Source organism: Rhinolophus sinicus, linkage group LG06 (assembly GCF_036562045.2).
Source record: "Rhinolophus sinicus isolate RSC01 linkage group LG06, ASM3656204v1, whole genome shotgun sequence".
In the NCBI taxonomy this organism is placed as follows: domain Eukaryota; kingdom Metazoa; phylum Chordata; class Mammalia; order Chiroptera; family Rhinolophidae; genus Rhinolophus; species Rhinolophus sinicus.
In genome coordinates this window covers 86,322,699-86,348,257 of record NC_133756.1, presented here as the reverse complement: position 1 = coordinate 86,348,257, position 25,559 = coordinate 86,322,699, and the positions used below count along the sequence as shown (strand labels likewise).

The 25,559-nt window shown below is 41.4% G+C and overlaps 1 protein-coding gene across 5 annotated transcripts in view; it reads left to right on the top strand.

Annotated features, from left to right (window-relative positions):
- The first annotated feature begins 420 nt into the window (after positions 1-420).
- The window catches only part of TTC12 (tetratricopeptide repeat domain 12), a 51,052-nt gene continuing 25,913 nt past the window's right edge, over positions 421-25,559 (top strand). For 3 of the 5 annotated variants that reach the window (XM_019753346.2, XM_074335468.1, XM_019753343.2), the window contains exons 1-7: positions 421-497; positions 2,023-2,095; positions 14,673-14,836; positions 15,399-15,420; positions 16,072-16,149; positions 16,988-17,109; positions 22,294-22,353. In XM_019753346.2, the coding sequence (XP_019608905.2) occupies positions 2,038-2,095; positions 14,673-14,836; positions 15,399-15,420; positions 16,072-16,149; positions 16,988-17,109; positions 22,294-22,353 (504 nt within the window). In that variant the 5' untranslated portion in view covers positions 421-497; positions 2,023-2,037. The remainder of the gene's footprint in view (positions 498-2,022; positions 2,096-14,672; positions 14,837-15,398; positions 15,421-16,071; positions 16,150-16,987; positions 17,110-22,293; positions 22,354-25,559) is intronic. The other 2 variants (XM_019753345.2, XM_074335466.1) reach the window with 2 other exon arrangements.

The following is a 25,559-nucleotide window of genomic DNA, read 5'->3' as shown; positions in this document are numbered from 1 at the left end:
CTGAAGATCCAAGAGGTTACATAACTCGACGAAGGTCTCACATTTACTAATAAACAAAACCGGATTCAAACCTAAGCCTGTCTCTACCAGGTACACTGGGGATTTACCCACTTTGGGGCCAGGGATAGTAGTAAGCCAATGGAACTGAGACACCACCACCCAACCCCCCACCCCCCGCTGATTTACGGACTAGGGCCGCCCACTCGGGGCTTCTTTTGTTTCCTGGTCCTTCCCCGGCCTCCACCGGGGATCCCCGCCCCCAACTCTGCCTAGAACTTACTGGCGAGCTCGGGGAACTGGAGCCAGAGGATAGCGGGCCTGAACGCGGGGCCACGCCACGCCCCGGGCCACGCCCCGCCCCGGGCCCCGCCACGCCCCGGGCCCCGCCACGCCCCGGGCCACGCCCCGCCCCGCCCCGGGCCACGCCCCGGCCCCAGCTTCGATCAGTCTCCGCCCGCGCACAGCCGCCATTTCCTGTCCAACCCTGGGGGCGTCAGGTTAGTGCAGCGCACTGGCCCGGGGTCCTCCCTGGGACCTGGTCCTGATTAGACCGTCAGAGCCGAGCAGAGGATGCTGGTTTGGGCCTTAGCAGGTGGAAGTGTATCGGCTGCGGCCTGGGACCTCCACGGTGGGCACGGGACGGGTGGACGCTTTGGAGCGGTTGCGAGGCAACGGTGCCGTCGGCCCCGCCCCTTTGCGCCGGGCGGGGAAGGACGTCTGGGGCAAACCGGTTGCGAGGCTCCTGCTCACGTCTGGGCTGTCGGTAGCTCCTGCTGAGTGAAACGCCCTGCGCCCTGACATTTATGGCATCGGCCTGGCCAGGCCTCATCTTGTAGTGGGTTCACTGCTCAGGCCTTGCGTGCCCTTCGACCCCTGTCCTGGGACCTGAGGGGTTGGCGCTTGGCCATGAAAGTTCTGAGCCTTTCTTCTGTTCCGCCTTAGTTCCGTGGGAGTCTAAAATGTTAGAGCTGGAGAAGTACCGTAGCACACATCCCCACCCCGATTTTATAGATAGGGATGCCTCGCATTTAGCACTCATGGGTGCCCAGAGCTTTAAAATTAATCCCCAGGATAGTCCTCACCGATTCCATAGAATGAATGAGGACTCTGAAGCTCAGAGAGGTTGTGACTTTAGCTGAGGCCACACAGTTTGTAGTTAATGGAGTCTCAGATCAAATAACTCACAGCTTCTTTGTGGCAGATTTCAAATTCCCAGTTGCAGGTGCGTTCCACGACTACTAAACCTAGCTGTCAGTCAGAATCACCTGGGGAGTGTTTAAAATGATACATTTCTGGATACTACTATCTCAAGTTTACTGACGGAGGAGCTCTGGCGCTAAAGCTGAGGAATCTGTGTATTTAACACGTTTTGGGATGATTTTTATGTTCTATGGATGTCCTTTGGGAACCACTGGTTACACCATCCTTCTTTTCACTCAGGAAAAACTGAGGGGTAATAAATCTGAAGTCCCTGGAGAAGAGAGGAGACACTGGTTCATGGTGCCGTCAAGTACTAATCCCTTTAGCCAATTTGTAGCTTCCCTTCACTCCTCAGAAACAAGTCAGAAGATTATATTTTAAACAATTTTGGACATTAAGTTGCAAATTGCCCCATCTCTGGTTACCTGTCACATAGCCAGTTTCAGGCTTCTGGCTGGACTGGTCTGGTCTGTCGTGATCAAAGTCAAGAATTAGCATCCTCCATCTCTGGAGGCCTGTCAGCTTCTCTCCTCTCCGCCAGGTCCCTGAATCACAGCTGTTGATGTTGGCTTTGGAGGAACATTTTGCAGAGTGGTTTCCCCAGTGGAGGGAGGTATCACCACAAATAATAGTGAGTGTCCCTTGGCCTAACAGCAGTCAGGGTGAAAGAGATCATCCTGCTGTTATTCATGACATTTATAAACACAAAACCATCTTTAAAATAATCACTTGGCTTTTAGTGTTAGAAGGCTAATAAGCCTGACAAATTCTGTTTAGTATTTCATTATTAATAATTTTCATCATTTATTCTGCCTCTCTCAGGGATTCTGGTTCACCATGGCTGACGATCAAGAGAAAGACTTGCAGAAATTTCTTAAAAATGTGGATGAAATCAGTAAGTACCAGTGAATCATAAATAAATTCTACTTTAGAGAGGTGGAGTGACTAAAGAGAAATGATTAAGTTAGTTCCTGGGGTGCCCAACAGGTTTATGACTCTTAAGAAAAAATGTGATTGAAATTAAATAGGGCATTGAGAAGTAAGTAATGTTAGATTCTGGGCATAGAATTTTCTGGCTGTTAATTGGTATCAGAGGACCTATTAACTGTCTGTTGGAATTCAGGCTGACAGCCATATTTTGCCTTTGCCATATTTTGCCCCCTTTCCATGTAGAATCAGGTCAAAAGGAGCTTCCATTTCCCCATCGCCAAGAAGCCTATCTGTCCCCTTCAAGGAGATCACTTAGGTGCCCAGTTGATAAGTCTGGGATACCTCTCGTTTTAGAGTAGAGCCATTTCTGTTTTTTAGCTGCTGAGGCAAAATCAAGTGGCTTTCCCTCAGGATCTGTGAAATTCCATTGATGGCTTGTGTTTGGCATAACCCTGTCTCTCATTCTTGACTCAAGAAGACCCCTTCCTCAGCTAAGACAGTGGGGTCTCAGAGGATGTACTCTGACCCCACCTGCTACATTCATGAGATTCCAAAGCAGCGAGTACTTCAGGGGGCTTGTTTGAGGATAACGATAAGCAAGCAAACAAACCTTACATATTCTAGAAATATGCTGAAATTGCTGCTTCCAGCAGGTTCTCTGGTTCCAAAGAATAAAATGATTTTAAAAATAGTTTGGATAACTTGATAAATGACACAACCATAGCGTGTTCTGGTGTTCATCGTTGGCCTCTCCTCTGCCCATCCCTAAATGTTGTTCTGTGGAGTTCTGGCCTTGGCCCACTCCCTCTCTTCAGGTGGTCTAATCCAAGCACATGGTCTTAACTACCACCTGTTTGCTGAAGACCCTCACATCTCAATTGCCACCCAGCTTTCTTTTCTGAGCCCCCACTTCTGTGCCAACTGTCACATCCATTGTATCCCACAAACACTGCAAATTAATGTGTCCAAAACTGAGTTATCTTTTCCCCCTCTGTCCTCTCAAGTAGCACCCGCTTCTCCTACCTTCACCTTCATTCTAGTCTCAGTAGGTGGCACCACCATCCAGAAATTTGCAAGTCACATCAGACTCCCATCTCTCAGCCCTACTTTCAATCAACCATCAAGTTTGGCTTCTTTCTCCAGCTCCATCTTCCCCAATCTTCCCTTTGTTCTGCTTCTCTTACCCAGACTATTTCAGCAACCCTCTGATTGTTTTTCCTGCCTCTAGGCTGACACTCCCCACAGAGTAATGTATCTAAAATGCAAATCTGACCCAGACACTTCTCTGCTTGGATTCTCTCTGCAGTCACAATAAATTTCAAGCTCTCATCAGGACTTAAGTCCTCCCATGACCTCTCCTTACCTCTCTCCTCTTCCCACCTCACACTTGAGCAGCAAGAAACTACTTCTAGTTCCCTAAACATACCTTGATGGTCCCTACTCTGCATGTTGCCTCTGTCATTCCCTCTGCCTCCCCATCTTTTTATACTTGGCTAACTTCCCTTCATACTCAAAGTGATGATGGAGCTGTTCTGTAACCTGCACTGTCCACTATGGTAATCAGTAGCCATATGTGGCTGCTGAGCATTTGGAATGTGGCTAGTGCTGCTGAGGAACTGAATTTCTAAGTTTATTTCATTTACAATTTATGTAGCTACATGTGTATAGATTCTATACATTCATTTCTTGGGCTCTTGCTGTGCATTTAGTATTGCTAAGCACTGGAGAGTATAGTAACAATAAACAAGAACTACCTTCCTTCACAATATCTACAGTCCAATGGTGAAAACAGACACTAAACAAGTAATTTCAAGTGTGATGTATGATACAAAGAGAGACTTGCAAAGTGCAAGAGACTCCACCTCACTTCAGGGAGGTGTATTAATCTATTTGGGCTGCTGTAACTACATACCACAGGCGGGGGGCGGGGAGCCTAAGCAACAGAGCTTTGTTTTCTCACAGTTCTGGAGGCTAGAAGTCAAAGATCAAGGTTCTCCCCAAATTATTCTCTACATTCAGTACAATTTAAATTAAAATCCTAAAAGTGTTTTGTATAGAATTTAACAAACTGATTCTCGAGTTCCCATAGAAGAGCAAAGGGATAAGAATAATCAATCAATCAATGAAAATATAATCAAAACAATTTTGTTTCAGAAAAATGAGGTGGAATAGCTCTTTCTGCCAGATGTTCAGATTTATTATAAGGGGATCGTAGTTATGCAGGATGTTTTGGTGCTGGAAAAGTCGAGTAGTCCAGAATGCAATGAAGAGCCTAAGCAGATTCACACATGTAACAGGGATGGCACAGTATATCACTGGGGAAGGTGGGGACTGTCAACAAATGGCACTGGTGCCCTACACAAAAGTCAACTGCAGGCGGATGAAATGCCTTAATGAGAAAAACAAAACTTTAAAACTTTTAGGAGACAACACGAGAGAGTATATGAGTAACTTTAAAATACACAAAAGACATAAATCATAAAGGAAAGTATTGGTGCATTTAACACATTAAAATTAAAAAGAAATTCTCTTCAACAAAAGTTGCCATAAAACAGATGAAAAGACAAACCATACTCAAGGAGAAGATGTTTTCAAATACGTATAACCAGTCCAGAATATATAAAGAAATCAGAAGAAGAAGAAGACAACCCAATAGAAAATTGGCCAAGAGTAGGAGCAAGCAGTTCACAGAAAAGCAAATCCAAATAGCTTATAAACTAATAAAAAGATGCTCAATCCAAGCCATAATGAAAACATTAATGAGATACCATTCTCATCCATTAGAGTGGCAACAACTTAAAAGTTTGACAATAGCAAGTGTTAGCAATGGTGTGGAGGAATGAGAACGCCTACACACTGCTGGTAGGAGTAAAAATTGATGCTTATCCCAAAGAATATGTCACATGTATGCACAAAGAACTATGTACACAGATATTCAATTCAGCATTTATTTGCTGTCACACAAAAATTAAAAAACACCTGGATGTCCATCAATAAGAGAACGGATTAACTGTGGTATATACAATGATGGAAATGAATCAACTGAAATATCCATACATTGCAAAAGAACGCACATTTTATAAAACCATTTATTTAGGATGACTAAATACACATACATACACAAATACTCTGGTAGATTGCAAAAATGGTCACAGATTCCTTTCTTCCCATCAAAAGTAGAGTCTGTTTCTCCATTCTTGAATCTGGGTTGGTTATGTTACTTAAATTGTCCAAAGGGATGTTCGTAAACACGACACAAGCAGAAGCTTGGAAAGTACTTGTGCAGTAGGGATTGCAATCATGCCACTCTTAGAAACCCCTGCCAGAAAATGAGACACACTTTCCCTAGTTGCTCCCATTGCTCAGTCAACTGTCAGAAGAGAGCCACATAGCTGACTGACGACAGCTAGCCATGGACATATGTATGAGCCCCGCTGAAACCAGAAGAACTGGCCAACTAAGCCCAGCCCAAATTGCTGATCTAGAGACTTGTGAACTAAATAAAGCTAAATAAATGATTGTTGTTTTAAGCACTAAGTTTTGGGGTGTTGTGTTATGCAGCAAAAGATAAATGATACAAATACTAAGCATTAAAACATCTGTTACATTATTTTCTGTTAGTTTGAAATAGTCAACAACTAAAAGATGTGAAAAATTACCTTCAGGAATGGTAATGAAAAATTACCTTCAAGTGGAAAATGAAGACCTGGGAAGAGGCAAATGCCTTTAAGAAGTTTACTTGTGAAGGGGAGGAGATAGGGCCTTAGGGGAGATTTAAAGTGTATAAATATTGATGGGAAGAAGCTGGTAATATGGGAGAAGTTGAAAATATGTGGAAACGACATAATTGATGATGCAAGGTTCCTGATTACGCAAAACAAGATGATAGTATGGTGAGCACAGGAAAAGAACACCAGGAGGGATACTTTTTCCATGTAGTAAGGAGGATGGATGTAGATGTTGGCAATTTGTAGGTTTTCTGTTTGTTTCTTTGTTTTAATTAAAGTTGATTGGGGTGACAATTGTTAGTAAAGTTACATAGATTTCAGGTGTACAATTCTTTTTTTTTAATTAAAGTTGATTGGGGTGACAATTGTTAGTAAAGTTACATAGATTTCAGGTGTACAAGTCTTTATTACATCATCTATAAATCACATTGTGTTTTCACCACCCAGAGTCAGTTCTCCTTCCATCACCATATATTTGATCCCCCTTTACCCTCATCTACCACTACCCTCCCCCTTTACCCTCTGGTAACCACTAAACTATTGTCTGTGTCTATGAGTTTTTGTTTCTCATTTGTTTGTCTTGTTCTTTTGTTGTTTTTGGTTTATATACCACATATCAGTGAAATCATGGTTCTCTGCTTTTTCTGTCTGACTTATTTCGCTTAGCATTATAATCTCAAGATCCATCCATGTTGTCACAAATGTTCCTATATCATCTTTTCTTACTGCCGAATAGTATTCCATTGTGTATATATACCACAACTTCTTTATCCATTCATCTATCGAAGGACATTTTGGTTGTTTCCATGTCTTGGCCACCGTAAATTAAGCTGCAGTGAACATTGGAGCACACGTGTCTTTATGGATAAATGTTTTCAGATTTTTTTGATAGATACCCAGGAGAGGGATTGCTGGGTCATATGGCAATTCTATTCGTAATTTTTTGAGGAACCTCCACACTGCCTTCCATAGCGGTTGCATCATTCTGCATTCCCACCAACAGTGTATGAGGGTTCCTTTTTCTCCACAGCCTCTCCAACACTGTTACTATTTGTCTTGTTGATGATAGCCATTCTGACTGGGGTGAGGTGATATCTCATTGTGGTTTTTATTTGCATTTCTCTGATAATTAGTGATGTTGAGCATTTTTTCATATATGTCTATTTGCCATTTGTATGTCCTCTTTGGAGAAATGTCTCTTCAGGTCCTCTGCCCATTTTTCAATTGAGTTGTTTGTTTTTTGGGGTTGAGTTGCATGAGTTCCTTGTATATTTTGGATATTAGCCCCTTATCAGAGGCACTGTTTGCAAAAATCTTCTCCCATTCAGTTTGTTGCCTCTTTATTTTGTCGATGGTTTCTTTTATTGTGCAGAAGCTTTTAAGTTTCATATGGTCCCATTCGTTTATTTTAGCTTTTACTTCCCTTGCCTTTGGAGTCAAATTCATAAAATGCTCTTTGAACCCAAGGTCCATAAGTTTAGTACCTATGTTTTCTTCTATGCAGTTTATTGTGTCAGGTCTTATGCTTAAGTCTTTGATCCATTTTGAATTAATTTTGGTACATGGTGACAGATAGCAGTCCAGTTTCATTCTTTTGCACATGGCTTTCCAATTCTGCCAGCACCATTTATTGAAGAGGCTGTCTTTCCTCCATTGTATGTTTTTAGCTTCTTTGTCAAAAATTGTCTGTCCATATTTATGTGGTTTTATTTCTGGGTTCTCAATTCTATTCCATTGGTCTATGTGTCTGTTTTTCTGCCAATACCATGCTGTTTTGATGATTGTAGCCCTGTAGTACAAGCCAAAGTCAGGAAGTGTGATACCTCCAGTATTGTTCCTTTTTCTTAACATTGCTTTGGCTGTTCGGGGTCTTTTGTGGTTCCAAAGAAATCTGATGATTTTTTTGTTGTATTTCTTTAAAAAATGCCATTGGGATTTTGATGGGGATTGCGTTAAATCTGTATATTGCTTTGGGTAATATGGCCATTTTAACTATGTTGATTCTTCCAATCCATGAGCACGGAATGTCTTTCCATTTCTTTGTGTCTTCTTCAATTTCTTTCAAAAATGTCTTGTAATTTTCAGCATATAGGTCTTTCACATCCTTGGTTAAGTTTATTCCTAGGTATTTTATTCTTTTTGCTGCAATTGCAAAAGGAATTGTTTTTCTAATTCTTTGTCTGAGATTTCATTGTTAGTATATAGGAAAGCGATGGACTTTTGTATGTGGATTTTGTAACCGGCAACTTTACTGTATTCGTTGATTGTTTCTAATAGCTTTTTGGTGGAGTCTTTAGGGTTTTCTATATATAGCATCATGTCATCTGCAAAGAGTGACAGTTTAACTTCTTCATTCACATTTTGGATGCCTTTTATTTCTTTCTCTTGCCTGATTGCTCTGGCGAGGACTTCCAACACTATGTTGAAAAGCAGAGGTGATAGGGGACAGCCATGTCGTGTTCCTGAACCTAGAGCAAAGGGCTTCAGTTTTTTCATCATTAATTATGAGATTAGCTGAGGATTTGTCATATATGGCCTTTATTATGTTAAGGTATTTTCCTTCTATACCTATTTTATTAAGTGTTTTAATCATAAATGGATGTTGTATCTTGTCAAACACTTTTTCTGCATCTATTGATATAATCATATGATTTTTGTCCTTTATTTTGTTTATGTGGTGTACAACATTGATTGATTTGCGGATGTTGAACCATCCTTGTGCCCCTGGGATGTAGTAGGACATCCCATGTTTGGTAGAAATCACGAATGAAGCCATCTTATGCTGGACTTTTGCTTTGGGGAAGGTTTCAGGTGACTGATTCAATTTCCTGATTGTTGATTGGTCTATTTAGATTTTCCGCTTCTTCGTGATTCAGCCTAGGAAAGCGATATGTTTCTAAGAACATGTCCATTTCTTCTAGGTTATTGAATTTTGTGGCATATAGTCCTTCATAGTATTCTTGGATGAGCCTTTATTTCTGTGGCATCCGTGGTAACATCCCCCTTTCATTTCTGATTTTGTTTATTTGTGTCTTTTCTCTTTCTTTCTTAGTGAGTCTAGCCAAGGGTTTGTCCATTTTGTTCATCTTTTCAAGGGACCAGCTCTTTTTTTTTCAGCATTTTTTCTATTGTCTTTTTGTTCTCTATTTCATTTAGTTCTGCTCTAATTTTCATTATTTCCTTCCTTCTGCTGACCTTGGTTTTCATTTGTTCTTCTTTTTCTAGTTCTTTAAGCTGTAACATGAGGTTATTTATCTGGGATTTTTCTTCTTTATTGAGATAGGCCTGTAACGATATAAATTTCCATCTTAAAACTGCTTTTGCTGCATTCCAAAAATTTTGGTAGGATGTATTTTCATTGTCATTTGTTTCTATGTATCTTTTGATCTCTCCTCTAATTTCTTCTTTGACCTGGTCGTTCTTTAAAAGTATGTTGTTTAACCTCCACATGTTTGTGGATTTTCCTGCTTTCTTTTTGCAGTTGATATCCATTTTCAAAGCCTTGTGATCAGAGAATATGCTTGGTATGATTTCAATCTTCTTAAATTTGCTGAGGCTAGTTTTATGTCACAATATATGGTCTGTCCTCAAGAATGTTCCATGTACACTAGAAAAAAATGTGTAGTCTGATGTTTTAGGATGAAGTGCTCTATAAATGTCAATTATGTCCATTTCATCTAATGTGTCATTTAGGGCTGCTATTTCATTATTTATTTTCTGTGTGGATGCTCTATCCACAGCTGTCAATGATGTATTTAGGTCCCCTACTCTAATTGTGTTTTGGTCAATTTCTCCCTTTAGTTCTGTTAGTAGTTGCTTGGTATATTTCAGTGCTCTCCTGTTGGGGGCATAAATATTGATGAATGTTATGTCTCCTTGTTGTATAGTCCCGTTTACCATTATGAAATGTCCATCTTTGTCTCTTGTAACCTTTTTTATCCTGAAGACTGTTTCATATGATATCATCATGGTTACGTTTGCTTTTCTCTGAATACTACTTTCTTGGAGTGTCAGTTTCTACTCTTTCGCCTTGAGTCTGTGTTTGTCCTTGTAGCTGAGATGTGTCTCTTGGAGGCAGTATATGGTTTGGTTTGGTTTTTTGATCCAATCTACTACTCTGTGCCTTTTTATTGGTGAGTGCAGTCCATTTACATTTAGGGTAATTATTGATGTATGAAAATTTCCTATCATTCTATCTCTGGTTTTCTGTTGGGATGGTGTCTCCATTGTTTCTTTTTGTTGCTGTCTCTTATTTCAGTGTGGTGGTATTCTATGATTTTTCCCTCTATATTTTCCTTTTTTGTGTTATATATTTCAGTTCTGGATTTTTTTTTGATTTTTTTTTTTTGAGTAGGTACCATTAAGTTTATGTAAAAGAAAGTTTCATATTTAAAGTATTCCATTTTCTTCAGTATGCTTACTTTCTCCATTCCCATGTGCCAGTTCAGGCCTTTTCTCTCTCCCCTTTTATGTGTTTTTTTTTTTTTTTTTTTTGTCACAAACTATTCCTATTTATGCTGTGAGTTGATTTCTGCACTGCAGTAGCAAGTTGTCTTTTTCCTCTTTTTTTAAGAGTTTTTTTTTCTTGTTTAGCCAGTATGTTATGTTTAAATATGTAGTGTCCTACTTGGTGTAGGGGTTGCCATTTCCTGCTTCTGTCTGTTCATGATATTACTCAAGGTTTTGTATTCTTTTAGCCTCCTTCAGTATTTCTTATACTGCAGGGCGTGTATTAGAAAATTCCCTCAGCTTCTGTATATCTGAAAAGGTCTTTATTCCTCCTTCATATCTAAAGGATATCTTTGCTGGATATATTATTCTTGGCTCATAATTTCTCTCTTTCAATAGTTTGAATATTTGGTTCCACTCCCTCCTGGCTTGTAGAGTTTCTGCTGAAAAATCTGATGATAATCTGATGGGCTTTCCTTTGTAGGTTACCATCTTCTTTTCCTGGCTGCCTTGAGGATTCTTTCTTTGCGTTAATTTTTGACAGCTTCAATACAATGTACCTTGGAAAAGGCCTGTTGGGATTGAAGTAATTAGGTGTTCTCTTTGCTTTTTGGATTCGAGGATCCAGTTCTTTCCACAAGTTTGGGATGTTCTCATCGATTATTTGTTTGAATATACTCTCTGTTCCCTTTTTCCTTGCTTCTCCTTCTGGTATGCCCATTATTCTTATATTGCTCTTTCCGATGGAGTCAGAAAGTTCTTATAAAGTTCTTTCATTTCTTTTAAGTCTTAAGTCTCTCTCTTCTTCCATCTATGTCATTTCCAGATTTCTATCTTCGATGTCACTGATTCTTTCCTTCCTCTGGTCAACTCTATTACCTAAGCTCGTAATTTCATTCTTCATTTCTTTTATTGAGTTCTTAATCTCCAGAAATTCTATTTGGTTCTTTTTTAAAATTTCAGTCTCTTTGGTAAAATGTTCATATTGTTCTTTGATTGTGTTTCTGAGTTTGTTAAAATGTCTGTTTTCTTGCATCTCGTTAAGTTTCTTAAGAACTGCAGTCTTGAATTCTCTGTCATTTAGGTCACATATTTCCATGTCTTTAAATTCATTTTCTAGAGACTTTTCGTTTCCTTTCTGTGCTGTCTTTTTAACCTTGGTTATTCATGGCAATTAATGATTTAATAATTCTCTTCCTAGTCATCTACAGGAGTGGGTTCTGCAACAGATTGATAGAAAGAGGTCTTTCTTTTGTTTTCCAGTAGGTGTTGGTAGAATGTTTTATTTTCTCTCTGACTGCAGCCTTTTATTCTCTCTCACGCTGTTGTGTTGTATTTTCTCTGCACTATTCCGGCTTCTCACACAATGGGAGAATTCCCTGGGAGACGGGCTTCTCCTCTGTGAACAGGTTGCCTGGATCACAGGGCACATCCTCTTTAGGTGCATGTGGAGAACTTCTGAAATTTCAAAGCTCTTCCTGTACCAGATTCAGAACCCGTGTGTTTCAGCAGTTCTGTTTACTGCTGCAGGGATCCGCCCAGATAGGTGGAGCCAGGGGCGGGGTGAGTTGTGAGAGGTGGCCCAGGGCAATGGCGGCAACCACCACCGCAGCCTGTCCTGCTTCCACGGCTCCCTCCCCTTTGCCCTTTGCCGGAACTAGTTGGGCTGCGAGTCTATGGCTACGAGCGGCAGTTCTCACAGCTGCGGATATTCTATTCTTTTGATCTGACACTGCTACCTTTCTGCTTCTAGCACTGGGAGGGTGGGGGTGAGGCAGCTAGACTTCATGCCTAAGCCTTCCGTCCTCTGCTTGGCAGCAGTGAGGGCTTAAACCGCTGTTTTCACCCTTCTTCCCTCAGTCTTTGCTCCAAGGTCTCTGCCATGAGCGTTGGGTTCCACCGTGTTATATGCTGATCCCTCAGGCGGGAATGTGGGCCATAACAGTAGCACTAGCAGTCTGAGTTCTTCCCTCTCCCATGACTGCGGTAGCTCCAGAATGGAGGGAGCTTGGAGCTCCAAGCTCTCGTCTGTGTCCTTTGCCCACACAGCCTGTGTCTCCGCACTTCCAGGTTCCCTCCTCCCCCATTAGTCCAATTTGCCCACCTTTAGATGATTTCAGTTGCGTGCCTCTTAGTCTTGCCTACCCTGTTTCCCTGAAAATAAAACCTAGCCAGACAATCAACTTGAATGCATCTTTTGGAGCAAAAATTAATATATGACCCGGTCTTATTTTACTATAAGTCCAGGTGTAATAATATAATATGATATAATATATAAATGATATAATACTGGGTCTTATATTAATTTTTGCTCCAAAAGACGCATTAGAGCTGATTGTCTGGCTAGGTCTTATTTTCGGGGAAACACAGTAGCTACTGTGCAGGGAGTCCTTTGTGGAATTATAGTTGTTCCGTTTGTTGTAAATTCCAGGGGAGATTTCAGCAGACTCACCTCACGCCGCCGTTTTTTCAGCAATTTGTAGTTTTGATAGCAGGTAGTTGGAGTTCCTTTCTGATGGCATCTCTTTCCTCTCTGCTTTAATAAGTAAGGTCATCTGTTTGAAATGGTCAGGTTTAGATTGGAGACAATATTTTAAAGTCATTGGGAGAATGATAGGATAACTTGCCTGGGTGTGATACTGTGATGTATAAGAAATATTTATTTGTTCTTCATTCCTGTTCCTGGCAAAGAGCTCCTAAAACCCTTGGAATTTCCTAAGTGACAGCTAAATGTTTTCTTGATATTCATAATAAACCCAGTTTAACCACACCTGAGTTCATGTTAATGAGTGACTTGGATCCTAAGGATGGGGAAGAGGAGCTGGAGGTTGAATTGATCCCTATTGGCCAATGATTTAATCAATCGTGCCTATGTAGTGATACCTGCGTAAAAACCCAAAGCCCGGAGGTTCAGAGAGCTTCCAGGTTGGTGAATACCGGGAGATTTGGAGAGGGTGGAGCATGGAAGCTCTGCAGCCCCTTCCCACATATCTGGCCCTGTGCATCTCTTCCATCTGGCTATTCTTGAGTTATACTCTTTGATAATAAAATGGTAATCTAATAAATGAAATGTTTCTCTGAGTTCTGTGAGCTGCTTAATTAAACCAGAGGAGGAAGTCGTGGGAACCTCCAATCTACAGCTGTTTGGTCAGAAGTGCAAGTGACAACCTGGACTTTCAGTTGGCCTCTGAAGTACGGGGAGTGAGGGGGATGAGCGGTCTTGTAGGACTGAGCCCCAACCTGTGGGCTGCTGCTATCTCTAGGTAGATAGTGTCAGAATTAAGCTGAATTGTAGGATATCCAGCTGGTGTCAGAGACTTGCTTGGTGGTGTGGGGAAAAACCATGCACATTGCATTGGTGTCAGAATCGTACTAGGAACATAGGATTGTTGAGCATCACTGGCAGTCAAGTTGTGTTAGGACCAATTCCACCAGGTGTGTCTGTCTTTATCAGTACTCAACATTCTTAATAAAGGCCTAGAGAAGTGGACAGTTGGGTTCATATAGAGTTGGAGTTTTGTCTGGCAGGTGGAGTGGGAGGGTAAGGGAGTTCAGGATGTGGGCAGGATGGTGCCTAAGTGATGGCCCATGGGATCTAAGCTGCGTGGGCAGTAAAGAGAAGACAGATAAGGAAGGATAGGGTTAAGGGCTGTTGTTTTGTGATCTCAGAGCTGCCTTTATTTACCTGCTTGTCTCCCACACAAGATTGTAAGCTCTTCAAAAATAAGGATCTTTTTTATTCATCATTGTTATCTATAGCATTCTGCATAATATCTAACTTATGATAAGCTCTCCATAAATTATTGTTGAATTAAATCAATGGATTAAAATTCTTTTCCTTGAAGGCCTTGGTTAAATTCTCCTGCAGCTTTTTCCAGACAGAACAAATCCTGTTCTTAATTTTTTCTCATTTGTTCTAATTGCTCTAATTTTTGCTTCCGATTCAGAACCTTCTTGAAGAAATAGGGAGATGTTGGTTAAAGGATATAAACTTCCAGTTATAAGGTGAATAAGTTCTGTGTATCTAACATATAGTGTGGTGACTATAATTAACAATACTGTGTTATATACTTGAAAGTTGCTAAAAGAGTAGATCTCAAATGTTCTCACCGTTAAAAAAAAGGTGTCATTATGTGAGGAGATGGATGTATTAACTAGCCGTCTTGTGGGAATGATTTCACAATATGTATCAAATCATTACATTGTATACCTTAAACTTACACAATGTTATATGTCAGTTATACCTCAATAAAACTGGAAACATAAAAGTTCTTCCCTAAGAATGTTCTGCACCATCCTTTCTAGTGAGAAGTCTTTCCTTTTAAAGACCTTGTTTGAATGACTCGCATTTGATTTCTTCTCTAGCCAATTTAATCCAGGAGATGAATTCTGAGGACCCAGTTGTGCAAGAGAAAGCTGTCCGCAAGACAGAAGAGAGACTCCTGTTTACGGAAGAAGACCAAGAGGAGGACAGATGCAGGACCACCTTGAACAAGACCATGATCAGTCCTCCACAAGCTCCTCCAAAGGTTTCCTTTTTCTATTACGGAGTCATATAAGTAGATACAGTGAGACGTCTGTATTGATTCAGAGGAAGTAGTAGTTAGTCTCAAACTGTCTGGTGAGGCTGACGTAGTCTTGTTTTTTAGATTCACTGGATTTATTTTCCACAAGGAAGTATAAACTCTGATTTTTTTTTTCTTGCTCCTCCTGAGTCATCTTTAAACAACACTTTGGGTTTGTTTTAGTGAAAATTTGGCCTCTTGACCCCTTGAGCTTGTCACCATATTTAAGCTGCACTGTTAGGGTAATATATTCTACTAACTTATGTTTCCAACTCATATAGGCACAGCTGGGGTCCCTTGATCTGTCGCCCTTGTTTCTGCAGATTTGGCCCCCATGACAATGTGCCCATAATCAATCTCCTGATTTAAAGCAAGTCCCCTGAATTTGGGGCCCTTCAGTATTGATAGTTAAAGGAAATGACCCTATTTTCCGTGTGTAACTGATACCTTCTTGGTTTATATACTTATCAATTTGAATGTTTTTTCACATTTGTTTCTTTGTTTTTATGATAACCTTACCCTGCAGGATGCAGATGAAATAAACTCAGGTAAGGACAGCATCTCTCTTCCCAATGTGTGTTATTTATTTAGGATCAGTGTTTATTGACTGTAGCTTCCAGACCCTTTAATCAGAGCCACTGGGTTTGCAAGCAACCCAGGAACAAAAACCTACTGATCACCCTGTTCTGGTACTAGTGATCAGAGGGAACAGCTCTCAGAGGTTTTGCTCTGTTTCCTCCTGGCCAATCTTTGTAAACTGAATTCAGTTATTCTGTATCTTCCAGTTTATTCTTAGCTGCTTATGGGATCCAGATAGTTTCTGTTGCTCAGCTCAGAAGCTCATTATGCTAAATGGAACCAAAAGTCTGTCTTCAAGGAAAAACTCTTTGAAAAGGCATAATTCAAATTTCAAGTATAGATGTAGACATCATGTATATAATAATACATCACACAGATTACCTTGTCAGGTTAAGAAGATGTCATTTTGGTTGCTTTAGAGTGTGTGTGTGTGTGTGTGTGTCCACGTGCATGCGTGCATACTCGCACGTGTGTGTGGACTTGTGCATGTGCCTGTATGTGTATGCAAGAGAAATGTGGCTCCAAACGCCTTAAAGTAGCTTTCTTCTGAATTTGAGCTAAAGAACTGATTATAGTATTTGGATTTTTCTTTCTAATATTTGAAATAACTCTACGGTCAGAAGCCTTCTTGGCATTTGTGGAGAAGGATGCAAAGGAACGTGCCAAGAGAAGAAGGGAAAACAGAGCCTTAGCGGATGGTAATTGTTGGTCTTCACTTCTTAATAGCTGGGATAATTTGTGCTAGAATGAGCACATAAGTCTGTTTGCTGATGTCTAAGGACATCAGGATTCCTAGTCAGTGGGTTCATGGTGGGCCTGAGGCAGGGGGACCTGCCCAGGCAGAAACACTTGTGGGCTGTGCTCTGTCATGGCTCTAACAAGCAGGGAGTAGGACATAGCCCTCAGTCAGCCTCCACAGTCAAACCTCTTTCTAAAGCCAATGCGTAGACCTGGCAGGTCAGATAGACCAGTACTAAACAATGCTTGGAACATAGGGATCGTGATGAGAGTGGGCTAGCCTGAGGCATTGATGGAGAAGTGAAAAAGAAAAATGAAACAAAAACAAAGATGTGAGAAGGGAGAGGAGAAATGAAAAGAAAGAGATGAGGCTGTATGTGTGGCAGGGGACATACGTGCCAGAAGAATGCTTCCAACATTGATTTTATACCAGCAGGGGTATGTAAACTGCAGATCTGAATGATGCCATATTTGCTAGAAAATGAGTTGTTCGACTCTTTATGAAACATTGAGTGTGTAGACTTGGTCTTGGTGGCAAGTGTGGAGTGTTTCTGAGCCTTGAAGCAGAAACATTTACTTTTTCTGAGAAGCTACTTAGAAGACTTGGGTGAATTCAGAGAAAAGAATTCTTAAAGAAGCAGACCCTGAAATACCTGCAAAGAGAAACAAGTGAGAGGTCCTCTTTAGATCGATGGACACTATGACCTTCAGAGTGGAGTTGGAAAATCAGGGGAATGAGTCTAAAAGAATTTTCCAGTGTGTTGAGAGAGCTCACCTGTATGACTCTTATTCTCATAGCCCTGAAAGAAAAGGGGAATGAAGCATTTGTCAGAGGCGACTATGAAGCGGCCATCCTGTGCTACAGTGAAGGTTTGGAGAAGCTGAAGGACGTGAAAGTGCTGTACACCAACCGAGCCCAGGTCAGTGAGCCAACACTGTGACCATGGGTTTCAGGGAATAGTATCCACTAAACCTGTGAAATCAGAGAAAATGAGACCAGATGGGACCAGTGGTGTGCTGGTAAATGTTTAACAACTGGCTCTGGTTGGGGTGTTGGGGGAAGCTGATTTGTTTGGAGTATTTGCCCGTTTCCATGGTGCAAATATGCTTACCATGGTCCAATTTCAATCTACCGATTTGAAACAATTGAAGGAGGACTTGGGAAGAGCCACACATAATCAGTTCTCTCCATAGGATAAGTCAGCTCCAGCCCATCACTGATGGTTACCAGACACTTTTCCACATGTATAAAACTGAAAAGCTAGTGGAATGAAATGACCTTGGAACTCTGCCACCACTGGTTTTGTCTAGCTTCCTTTTGAATGGTAGTCTTAGCTCCTGAGCTCCTCTTCCATTACTTTCTCTTTCATTCTATCAGTCTCTCTTTGATTAAGATTCTGTGACTGGGGTAGCTGGAAAGCTGATGGGCCTAGAGCCATTTCTCAGAAATTTTGAGTTTCTGCAATCCCTAATACATGAGTTTGGTATTACAGTTGAGCTCGGTTTCCTGGAATCCCAGGTAAAAACTATCTCCCAGATGTTTATTATCTACTACTTAATGAAGAGACAAGGTTGATAGTTCTCAGTTGAAACAAAAATGTCACCTGTGACCTTATCTTTGACAAGGACTTGAGTCTGTGTGTGGTAGAACTCTTTGTTGCCCAGGCCTGGAACATTGACAGGCCCATGGACATGATTATCCGATAGTCAAGATGCGTCAGCAGCACGTGTGCGAGATGAGCGTGATGCCGTGTCATTTGCAAGATGAAGAGCCCTCATCAGCTCCAATTTCCATGTCCTGCTGTCGTGTGTTGAGGAAGTGTTGAAAGCTAGAAACAGGATGTTAAAAGGCAAAAAAAAGTCTGGGAAGTGACAGTGATTTAATGATAACTAAATCCAAGCACAGTGTAACCTGATTAGTTCAGCATTTTGGATAAGTCAGACTAGAGTGGAGATGTCATTTACCTAGTCCCATTTGTGGAGAAAAATTGTCATAAAGAAGCGAATTGAGAAATAAAATGACCGGAAGTTGAATTAGCAGTGTACATTTTATCACCCTAACTGGGTCATAAAGTTTTTGGGGGCAAAACCTGCCATATATTTTTTACCCTTAATGCTTTATTTATAACAGATGTTCAATAAATCCTTGTTAAGTTACATAACACTGGAGGCACAATAAATCAATTTAAGGGAATTAAGTTTCTGTTGACATTTCAAAGGAAACATTTAAATGCAAACAATTAATATAATAATTATATTTATCACTAAATTTGGTCTCTGAAACATTTACCTATTGATGCTTGCTCAGTCTTGTTACTTTGAACTTATTTGAAAGCAGTAAAATTGAATTGCTTTTAAAATGTTATGTGTAAGTCAAACATATCTAATTCAGATGGTCTATACCCTAATTCATCTAAATTAGTTACATTTTTATTGTACTCAACTTTAAACGCACTTTGATTCTGGAGAATTACATTAAGAATGACTGTAGATAAAAATAAGTACTAAATGCAATGGAAACTTGGGAAAAGCAATGCCTTCCAGCTTTCCCAAAAAGAAAGCTTACTCGGAGACAAATAAATGCAAAATGTGCTGCCTGGTGTTAGAAATCGTTTAAACCATTGACTATTTTTAAAATGCCTCACCTGTTTGCATGCAGTGTTAGAAAACACTTAATAAGGACCCTATGAATTGAGTGTTTCTGTTGCTAGAGAGAAAACCTACCCTTTCATCGCTTTGTTTTTCTCCTGGAGCTAATGTTATGATCAATAGATTGCTGGTGTAATTTAGATAAATCATTTGGAAAAAGTATTTCTTAAAATATGGGAAAGCAAAAGAGAACAGGGAAGTTACAGGATGTCCAATCCAAGCTTTAAAAAGAACAAAAAAAAAAGAAAAAGTAAAAGGCTCTAGAGAAAATGTTGAAGCCCATGTAGACTTTCTCAAAATCTGAATGTATACTGAATAGCATTATCATATAATCATGGCTACAGTTGTCTAGAAGGATCCTATTTTCTTTCTTACATCCTCTGACTTTCAAATGCAACCCCAAACCCTGGAGGAAAGGATGGTGCTTTATAGAACAGCCAGCTCAGCCTCGTCAACTTCAATTAGTACAGAACTCAAGTTAATGAAAGCATTACTGTGGGGACAGAGTCCCAGAGAGCAGTTTCCAGGCTCTCAGCCTCACGTGGAAAAGTGCTAACTCGGGGGTTAGCTGTGGCTTGTTGGCCGTCAGCTGTAACCAGTTAGCCAATTAGCCACTGATATAACTGCTGTGGCTGCACTGGTTGGTCGAGTTGGTTGGTTGGCAGGCAGAGAAGCGGACAGCAGGTTGCAGGTTATGTGGATCCAGCCTCCAGTGAGACTATAGTGGTATGACTCCCCTATCTATGGCTCCATGGGTGTTCTTTTCCTTTTTGACCTAGCCATATCCTGCGTTCTTATGTGGGGAGCGGGAGCTGAGACCCCGCAGGCTGCCTCGCACAACAAATGGCGCAGCGATCAGGGTCCCCCATACAGCAATTACATAGCAGCTTCCTTCCTATGGATGCAAAGAGGTGCACTGCAGAAATTCATTAGCTGGCTATTGCCTGCTCCCTCCCCACTTTGGTTGAACGAATTCCCCATGAGTTATTAGACTGACCTCATATTTGACTTGACCATGTAAATATCTCATCATATTTATTATTGTCAAGAATGTCAGTGTCGTGGTACAGTTTTGATCATGGGCAAACCTACATAGAGTATTGACTCTACTGTTGGTGACTGATGGGAATCTGCGAAAGCCGCTTATCCTCCTGTTGCCTGATTTTCCTTTCGTACAACAGGGTTGTGGGGACAGAGTCCCAGAGAACAGTTTCCAGGCTCTCGGCCTCATGTGGAAAGGTGCTGGCTCAGGTAGTAGATGGCCGTCAGCTGTGTCTAATTGACCATTAGCTGTAACTAGTTAGCCAATTAGCCACTGATGTAACTGCCACGGCTGCACTGGTTGGTCAGTTGGTTGGGTGGCAGGCAGAGAAGTGGACAGCAGGTTGCAGGTCGTGTGGATCCAGCCTCCAGTGAGACTATAGTAGTATGACGCCCCTTTCTATGGCTCCGTGGGTGTTCCTTTTTGGCTTAGCCATATCCTGTGTTCTTATGTGGAAGCGGGAGCTGAGACCCCACAGGCCACCCCACACGACAAATGGCACAGCGAGCAGGGTCCCCCGCATGACAAGGGTGATCATTGCTGCTTCTTAGGGAACTTTCAGAAGAAGAGTGCTTAAAATCTACTTAATGCAACTTGATAAGAATTTATTGACCACATATTGTATCCAGTAATTAATACAGAAGGTGCAGTAGTCATTGTTCTTGCTGTTAAGTAAATAGCCTTTCATATGTTTATATGCCAGTAGTTCTTTGACATTATAAATTAACTAAATTTAGTTTAGTGTGAGTGGATCACAGAATTCTGAGTCAATTCTTACTTTTCAAGATTTTTGCCAATTCTAGGGGATCCCAAAAGAGAACTCCAAGACATTCGGCACCCCGTGCTCATGATGATGGTCTGACTCTTACATGTCCGCCTATTTCCTGTATCTTTTCCTTCTTGGTGTGCTCATGAGGAAAGAAGCAGAACTTTATCTTTTTTGGTAATAGCTTTATTGAAATATAATTGACATTATACAATTCACCCATTTACAGTGCACAATTCAGTGGGTTTTAGTATATTCACAGAGTTGTGCAACCATCACCACAGTTGATTTTAGAACATTTTTATTATCCCAAAAAGAAACCCTTTAAGTGGTTCACCCCCAAAACCCCCATCCCCCCACTTCTGGCCCTAGGCAACCGTTAATCTATAGTAAGTCCAGTTTCTGCAACTTTAAGCAAAAAGAAGTATAATGAAATCAGTTTTACCATCAGCTAATTAATATAAGCAAGAGTTAATTTCCTACGGCATCTCATCAACATTATAATGAAATGACGTTGAGCAAAACTGTTATTCCAGGACTTGCTGTACCTTCTGTCTCTATACATCTGCCTATTCTGGACATTTCATGTAAATGAAATCATACAAGATTTTTCCTTTTGTGTCTGGCTTTTTTTATTTAACAATGTTTTCAAGGTTATCCATGTTGTTATACGCATCAGCATTTTTTATTGCTGAATAATATACCATTGCATAGCTATACCACATTTTATTTATCCATTCATCGGTTGATGGACATTTGAATTGTTTCTACTTTTTGGCTATTATGAATAATGCTGCTATGAACATTTGTGCACAGATTTCTTTGTGAACGTGTTTACAGTCCTCTTGGGTATATACCCAGGAGTGGCATTGCTGGATCATATGGTAACTCGATGTTTATTCTCTGAGGAACCACCATACTGTCTTCCAAAGTGGCTGCATCATTTTACATTCCCACCAGCTGTGTATGAGGTTTCTGATTTTTCTACATTCTCACCAGCACTTCTTATCTTTTTGATTCCCTGTATCATTTGGTTTCCTTCTGGAATATTCTCGGGGAAGGGGGTAGATTCTAGAAGCTAGCTGTCCTTTGTAGATGTGTTTAGTGTGCTGAGTATTTTCTTTTGCTCTTTCACATCCTTCCCTGCCCTGCTCTGTGCCCGTAGGACGGACCTCTGTGGACTGGACCCTTGACTTCCCTGCTTTCTCACTTCTATTTGGGTTCAGCCAATGAGGCCAGAAGGAAAGAGGATAGTCACACCGGGCTATTCAGTCCGTCAGCTTCAGCTCTACTAAAGGCCTCAGCTCTCATTATGCGGCGCTTTTCACAAAGCCATCCTCTCTGGTTTGGCCATTGCTCCTCCTCCTGCCCCTGCAGTCCACTGTTGCCAGCCCTGGGGTTCTATGACATTCCTATTGGTTACTCTAAACCCTGTCCTCACCTTGTCAACAGTCCCTTGATTAAACTGTCCTCGGTTATCATCTGAGCATGAGTGTGCCATCTGTTTCCTGCTGGGACCCTGACTGATACCAGTAGGGACCAGTTACTTCTCACCACCATTCTACTGTTCGACTGCTCTTTCCGTGTTAACTAAAGACTGCTTGCGACAGAGTTGTGTGTGAATATCAGCTATTTATGTCTTTATAGGCTTATATAAAACTTGGGGACTATGAGAAGGCACTCGTGGATTGTGACTGGGCTCTGAAGGTAAGAAAATATTTCCTTTTCCACATGATGGAGTTGGGCTTGTTTGGGCCACATGCCTCAGTCCTGGAGTGAACAGAGGGGAACTGCCAGTGTATCGTGGCGGGAAGGGTATCGGCTGTGCAATCAGAGCCTGTTTCCTCATCTGTAAAACGGATAGAACAAAATTGTCTGGAGGGTTATGATAATATACATAAAGTACCTCGCTCTTGGTAAGTACTCCAGAGAAGCTGCTTTCAATACTGGCTTTTCAAGGCTTCTATTGCAATGGCTCATCCTTTGGTATTGTGTTATCAGACGCTTTGCTTCATGTGGAAGGGGTGATGATGCCTCCCTCCTCTTTCTCGAGCCAACCATGGGAGCTTGTTTCAACAATGTCGTTCTTCCTCTTCAGTCTGTGCCTTTTCCCTGCAGCTCTAACAATTTAGAAGTATATGATAGCATCCCCTATTTGTAGAGGATTCATCAGAAGAAAGAATTCCTGTTGTTCAGCCTGGATGCTAGTCAGGCCTCAGGCAGGTAGCATAATACCGTGCATGATATTTCCTCCGAAGTCTACTAACACAGACAATTAAAGGTGGGGAGAAGTAAGGACTGTTGGTGAAATAGAAGAGTTTTTAAAAGAGAAATATCATGATCACTTCTTAGGAACATTATTTCAGATGACTAAATATTTAAATATCCCTTAATCCACATTCCCCTAAATTACTCTGTCATATGGGTGCTTTGACTAAATCACCCAAACCGGTGCTTCCCAGACTTCCTCGCTGAAGTGCTGTTAATGAACAAACATGAGCCCCTGGAGGGTCTGGAAGCAGAGAGTGTGAAATTTCTTTTTAATCATATACTTTATCTTAAAAATTCTTGAGAATTTTGCATTACACTCCATAAAATGTATCTGTTTGTCTTAATATATCCATGTTATTTTAAATAACTTATAATCAAGTAAAATTGAAGTGTCTGGAGAACGTGCCAGGTTTATCTTGTGACTTGACTTCCCAGTACAGCACATCTCCCCCCCGCTGAATGAGCACACGGCCCCAAACGAGCACATTTGACAGCAGCACGTGGGCTACACCTGCTTCCTTATTGTTTATTGAGAGGGTAAGCCAAGGGGACAGGCGAATTTGAAAATCAGCTTTACTAATAATGGTTTACAAAACACTGGGGACCCTCTAAAACTGACATCTGGAGTGCTTGATTTTGTTTATTCCTTTGAAGTTATGGTGGCAAATCTTGTCTCATTGCATCATTACAGTCTTTACCATATAGGAACTGCCCAAAGCTGATGACATCAGGGTCTTCACACTGCCTGCACAGAGCCACTAACCTGCTTTGCCACTTTATTGGATCATGATTTCTTTTTCTACCATCATTCAGAAGAGAGAGGGAAGGACAGTTTCCTCAGTTTTACTAACAACAGCAAAAGCCACCATTTGCTGCTTGCTGGCCATGAGTTGTGTCACTTGAGCCTCAAAACATTCTATTCTATTATGTTTAGTACCACTGTTATCCTTATATCCAAGGCCACTGGAAACGTGGCCTTGAAGCTGAATTAAGTAACCTGTGTAGGATCACACAGCTAATGTTGGTCTAACTGTGAGCTGTAGCTCTGAACCATCTACTAGAACAGCCTCTCCACTGCAACTTTAAACCCCACAGTCCCTGGCTGGGGGGGTCTGCCATTGTGGGGCTTCCAGAAGTATCTTTTCTGATCTGAGAAGGACTGAAGAGGTTGGCACGCCATCATGCTGATTCAGGGTAATACACAGCTCTGTTCCCAAATGTTAATGGAAGCACAGTGGGATTGGCAGTGAAACCCAGGCATAGCAGGCCCAACAGAGCTGATATTACGCAACACTGACGCTCAGCAGCCAGTCTCGTTAAATGCCCAGTGAGGCTCCCAGTTGAAGAGGTTTGGGGAAACACTTGGAGGAATGGGAAAAAAGCTATACAAAGTTTGAAAAACTAACAACGGTTGGCTCTACATCAAAGCTTTGAATTAAAAGAGAAAGTTTCACTCTCCTTAAAAGTAATATATCCATGGTGAATGTCAGTGGCACAGCACTATTAATAATAGTAGTACTTTCATGCCAATTTAATAGTTTTTGAAACTTCTGAATTGGCAGAGACAGTCCCATGTGATGATATTTCAAGACTGATGTTCCTTGTCAGGGAAGATAAGGCAGCGAAGCGGGTTTCAATTAGGATCAGTAGAACGCTTCCTGCATAATACGATTCATCTTCCTCTGAAGGCAGGATTCCTTTTAAGGGGACCTGGGGTTCACCCAAGATAGTCCTGGTGAGGCTGACACATGATCAAAGAAGAAAAGGGAGAAAATCCATGAGAAGCCCTTTCCTCAGTGTCTAAGGAAGGCGGAGTCACACTACGCCCCTCATGGTGACACACAGTAGGCATGGCAAGGCTCTGAGGCCCTGGCTTGTTTTCCCCTGTTGTATCCCTGATGCTCTGCTGGTGAAGGCTCTGTGAGCATTTGGCTCTCCTGAGCCGCAGTGCTGGAGTTTCCTCTTTTCCCTTGACCATTCCTTTCCTGCTTCCTTAATTCCTCCCTGTGTGAATTCTCCAGGGTTCAGTCCTTCACTCCCTGCCTTTCTTCTCTGTGCAATTTCTCCCTCAAGACTCTCATTTCCTTTTATGGGTTCAACTCTCAGCTCTGCAAATGGCGCTTAGAACTGCTTCCCTAGTCTCCACCTCCCCATGGGTTCCCAGGCTGCATTTCAGCTGCCTCCTGCAGGTTTCCATCTGCTTGTATGGGCATCATCTGAAACAGTGCAAGGTCTGACAGTTAAGTTCATGAACTCATCCTAGGAAAAGTGCTACATACCTCATTGCTGAATATCACTACGGTCACCTTCCAAGTACTCCCCTTGGGAAGCTATGCACCTATGCTAGTGCCTAGTCCACCCTTCAAAACAATTTTGGAACTCTTTCTGGAATGGCCATCAGAGCTATCGTCATATTTCCCTTGATGTCCTGATTGTCATCAAAATGTCTTCCCTTCAATATTTCCTTTATCTTTGGGTAAAGAAAGAAGTCACTGGGAGCCAGATCAAGTGAGTAGGGAAGGTGTTCCAATATAGTTATTAGTTTACTGGCTAAAAACTCCCTCACAGACAGTGCCGTGTGAGCTGGTGCATTGTCGTGATGTAAGCGCCATGAATTGTTGGCTAAAAGTTCAGGTTGTGTA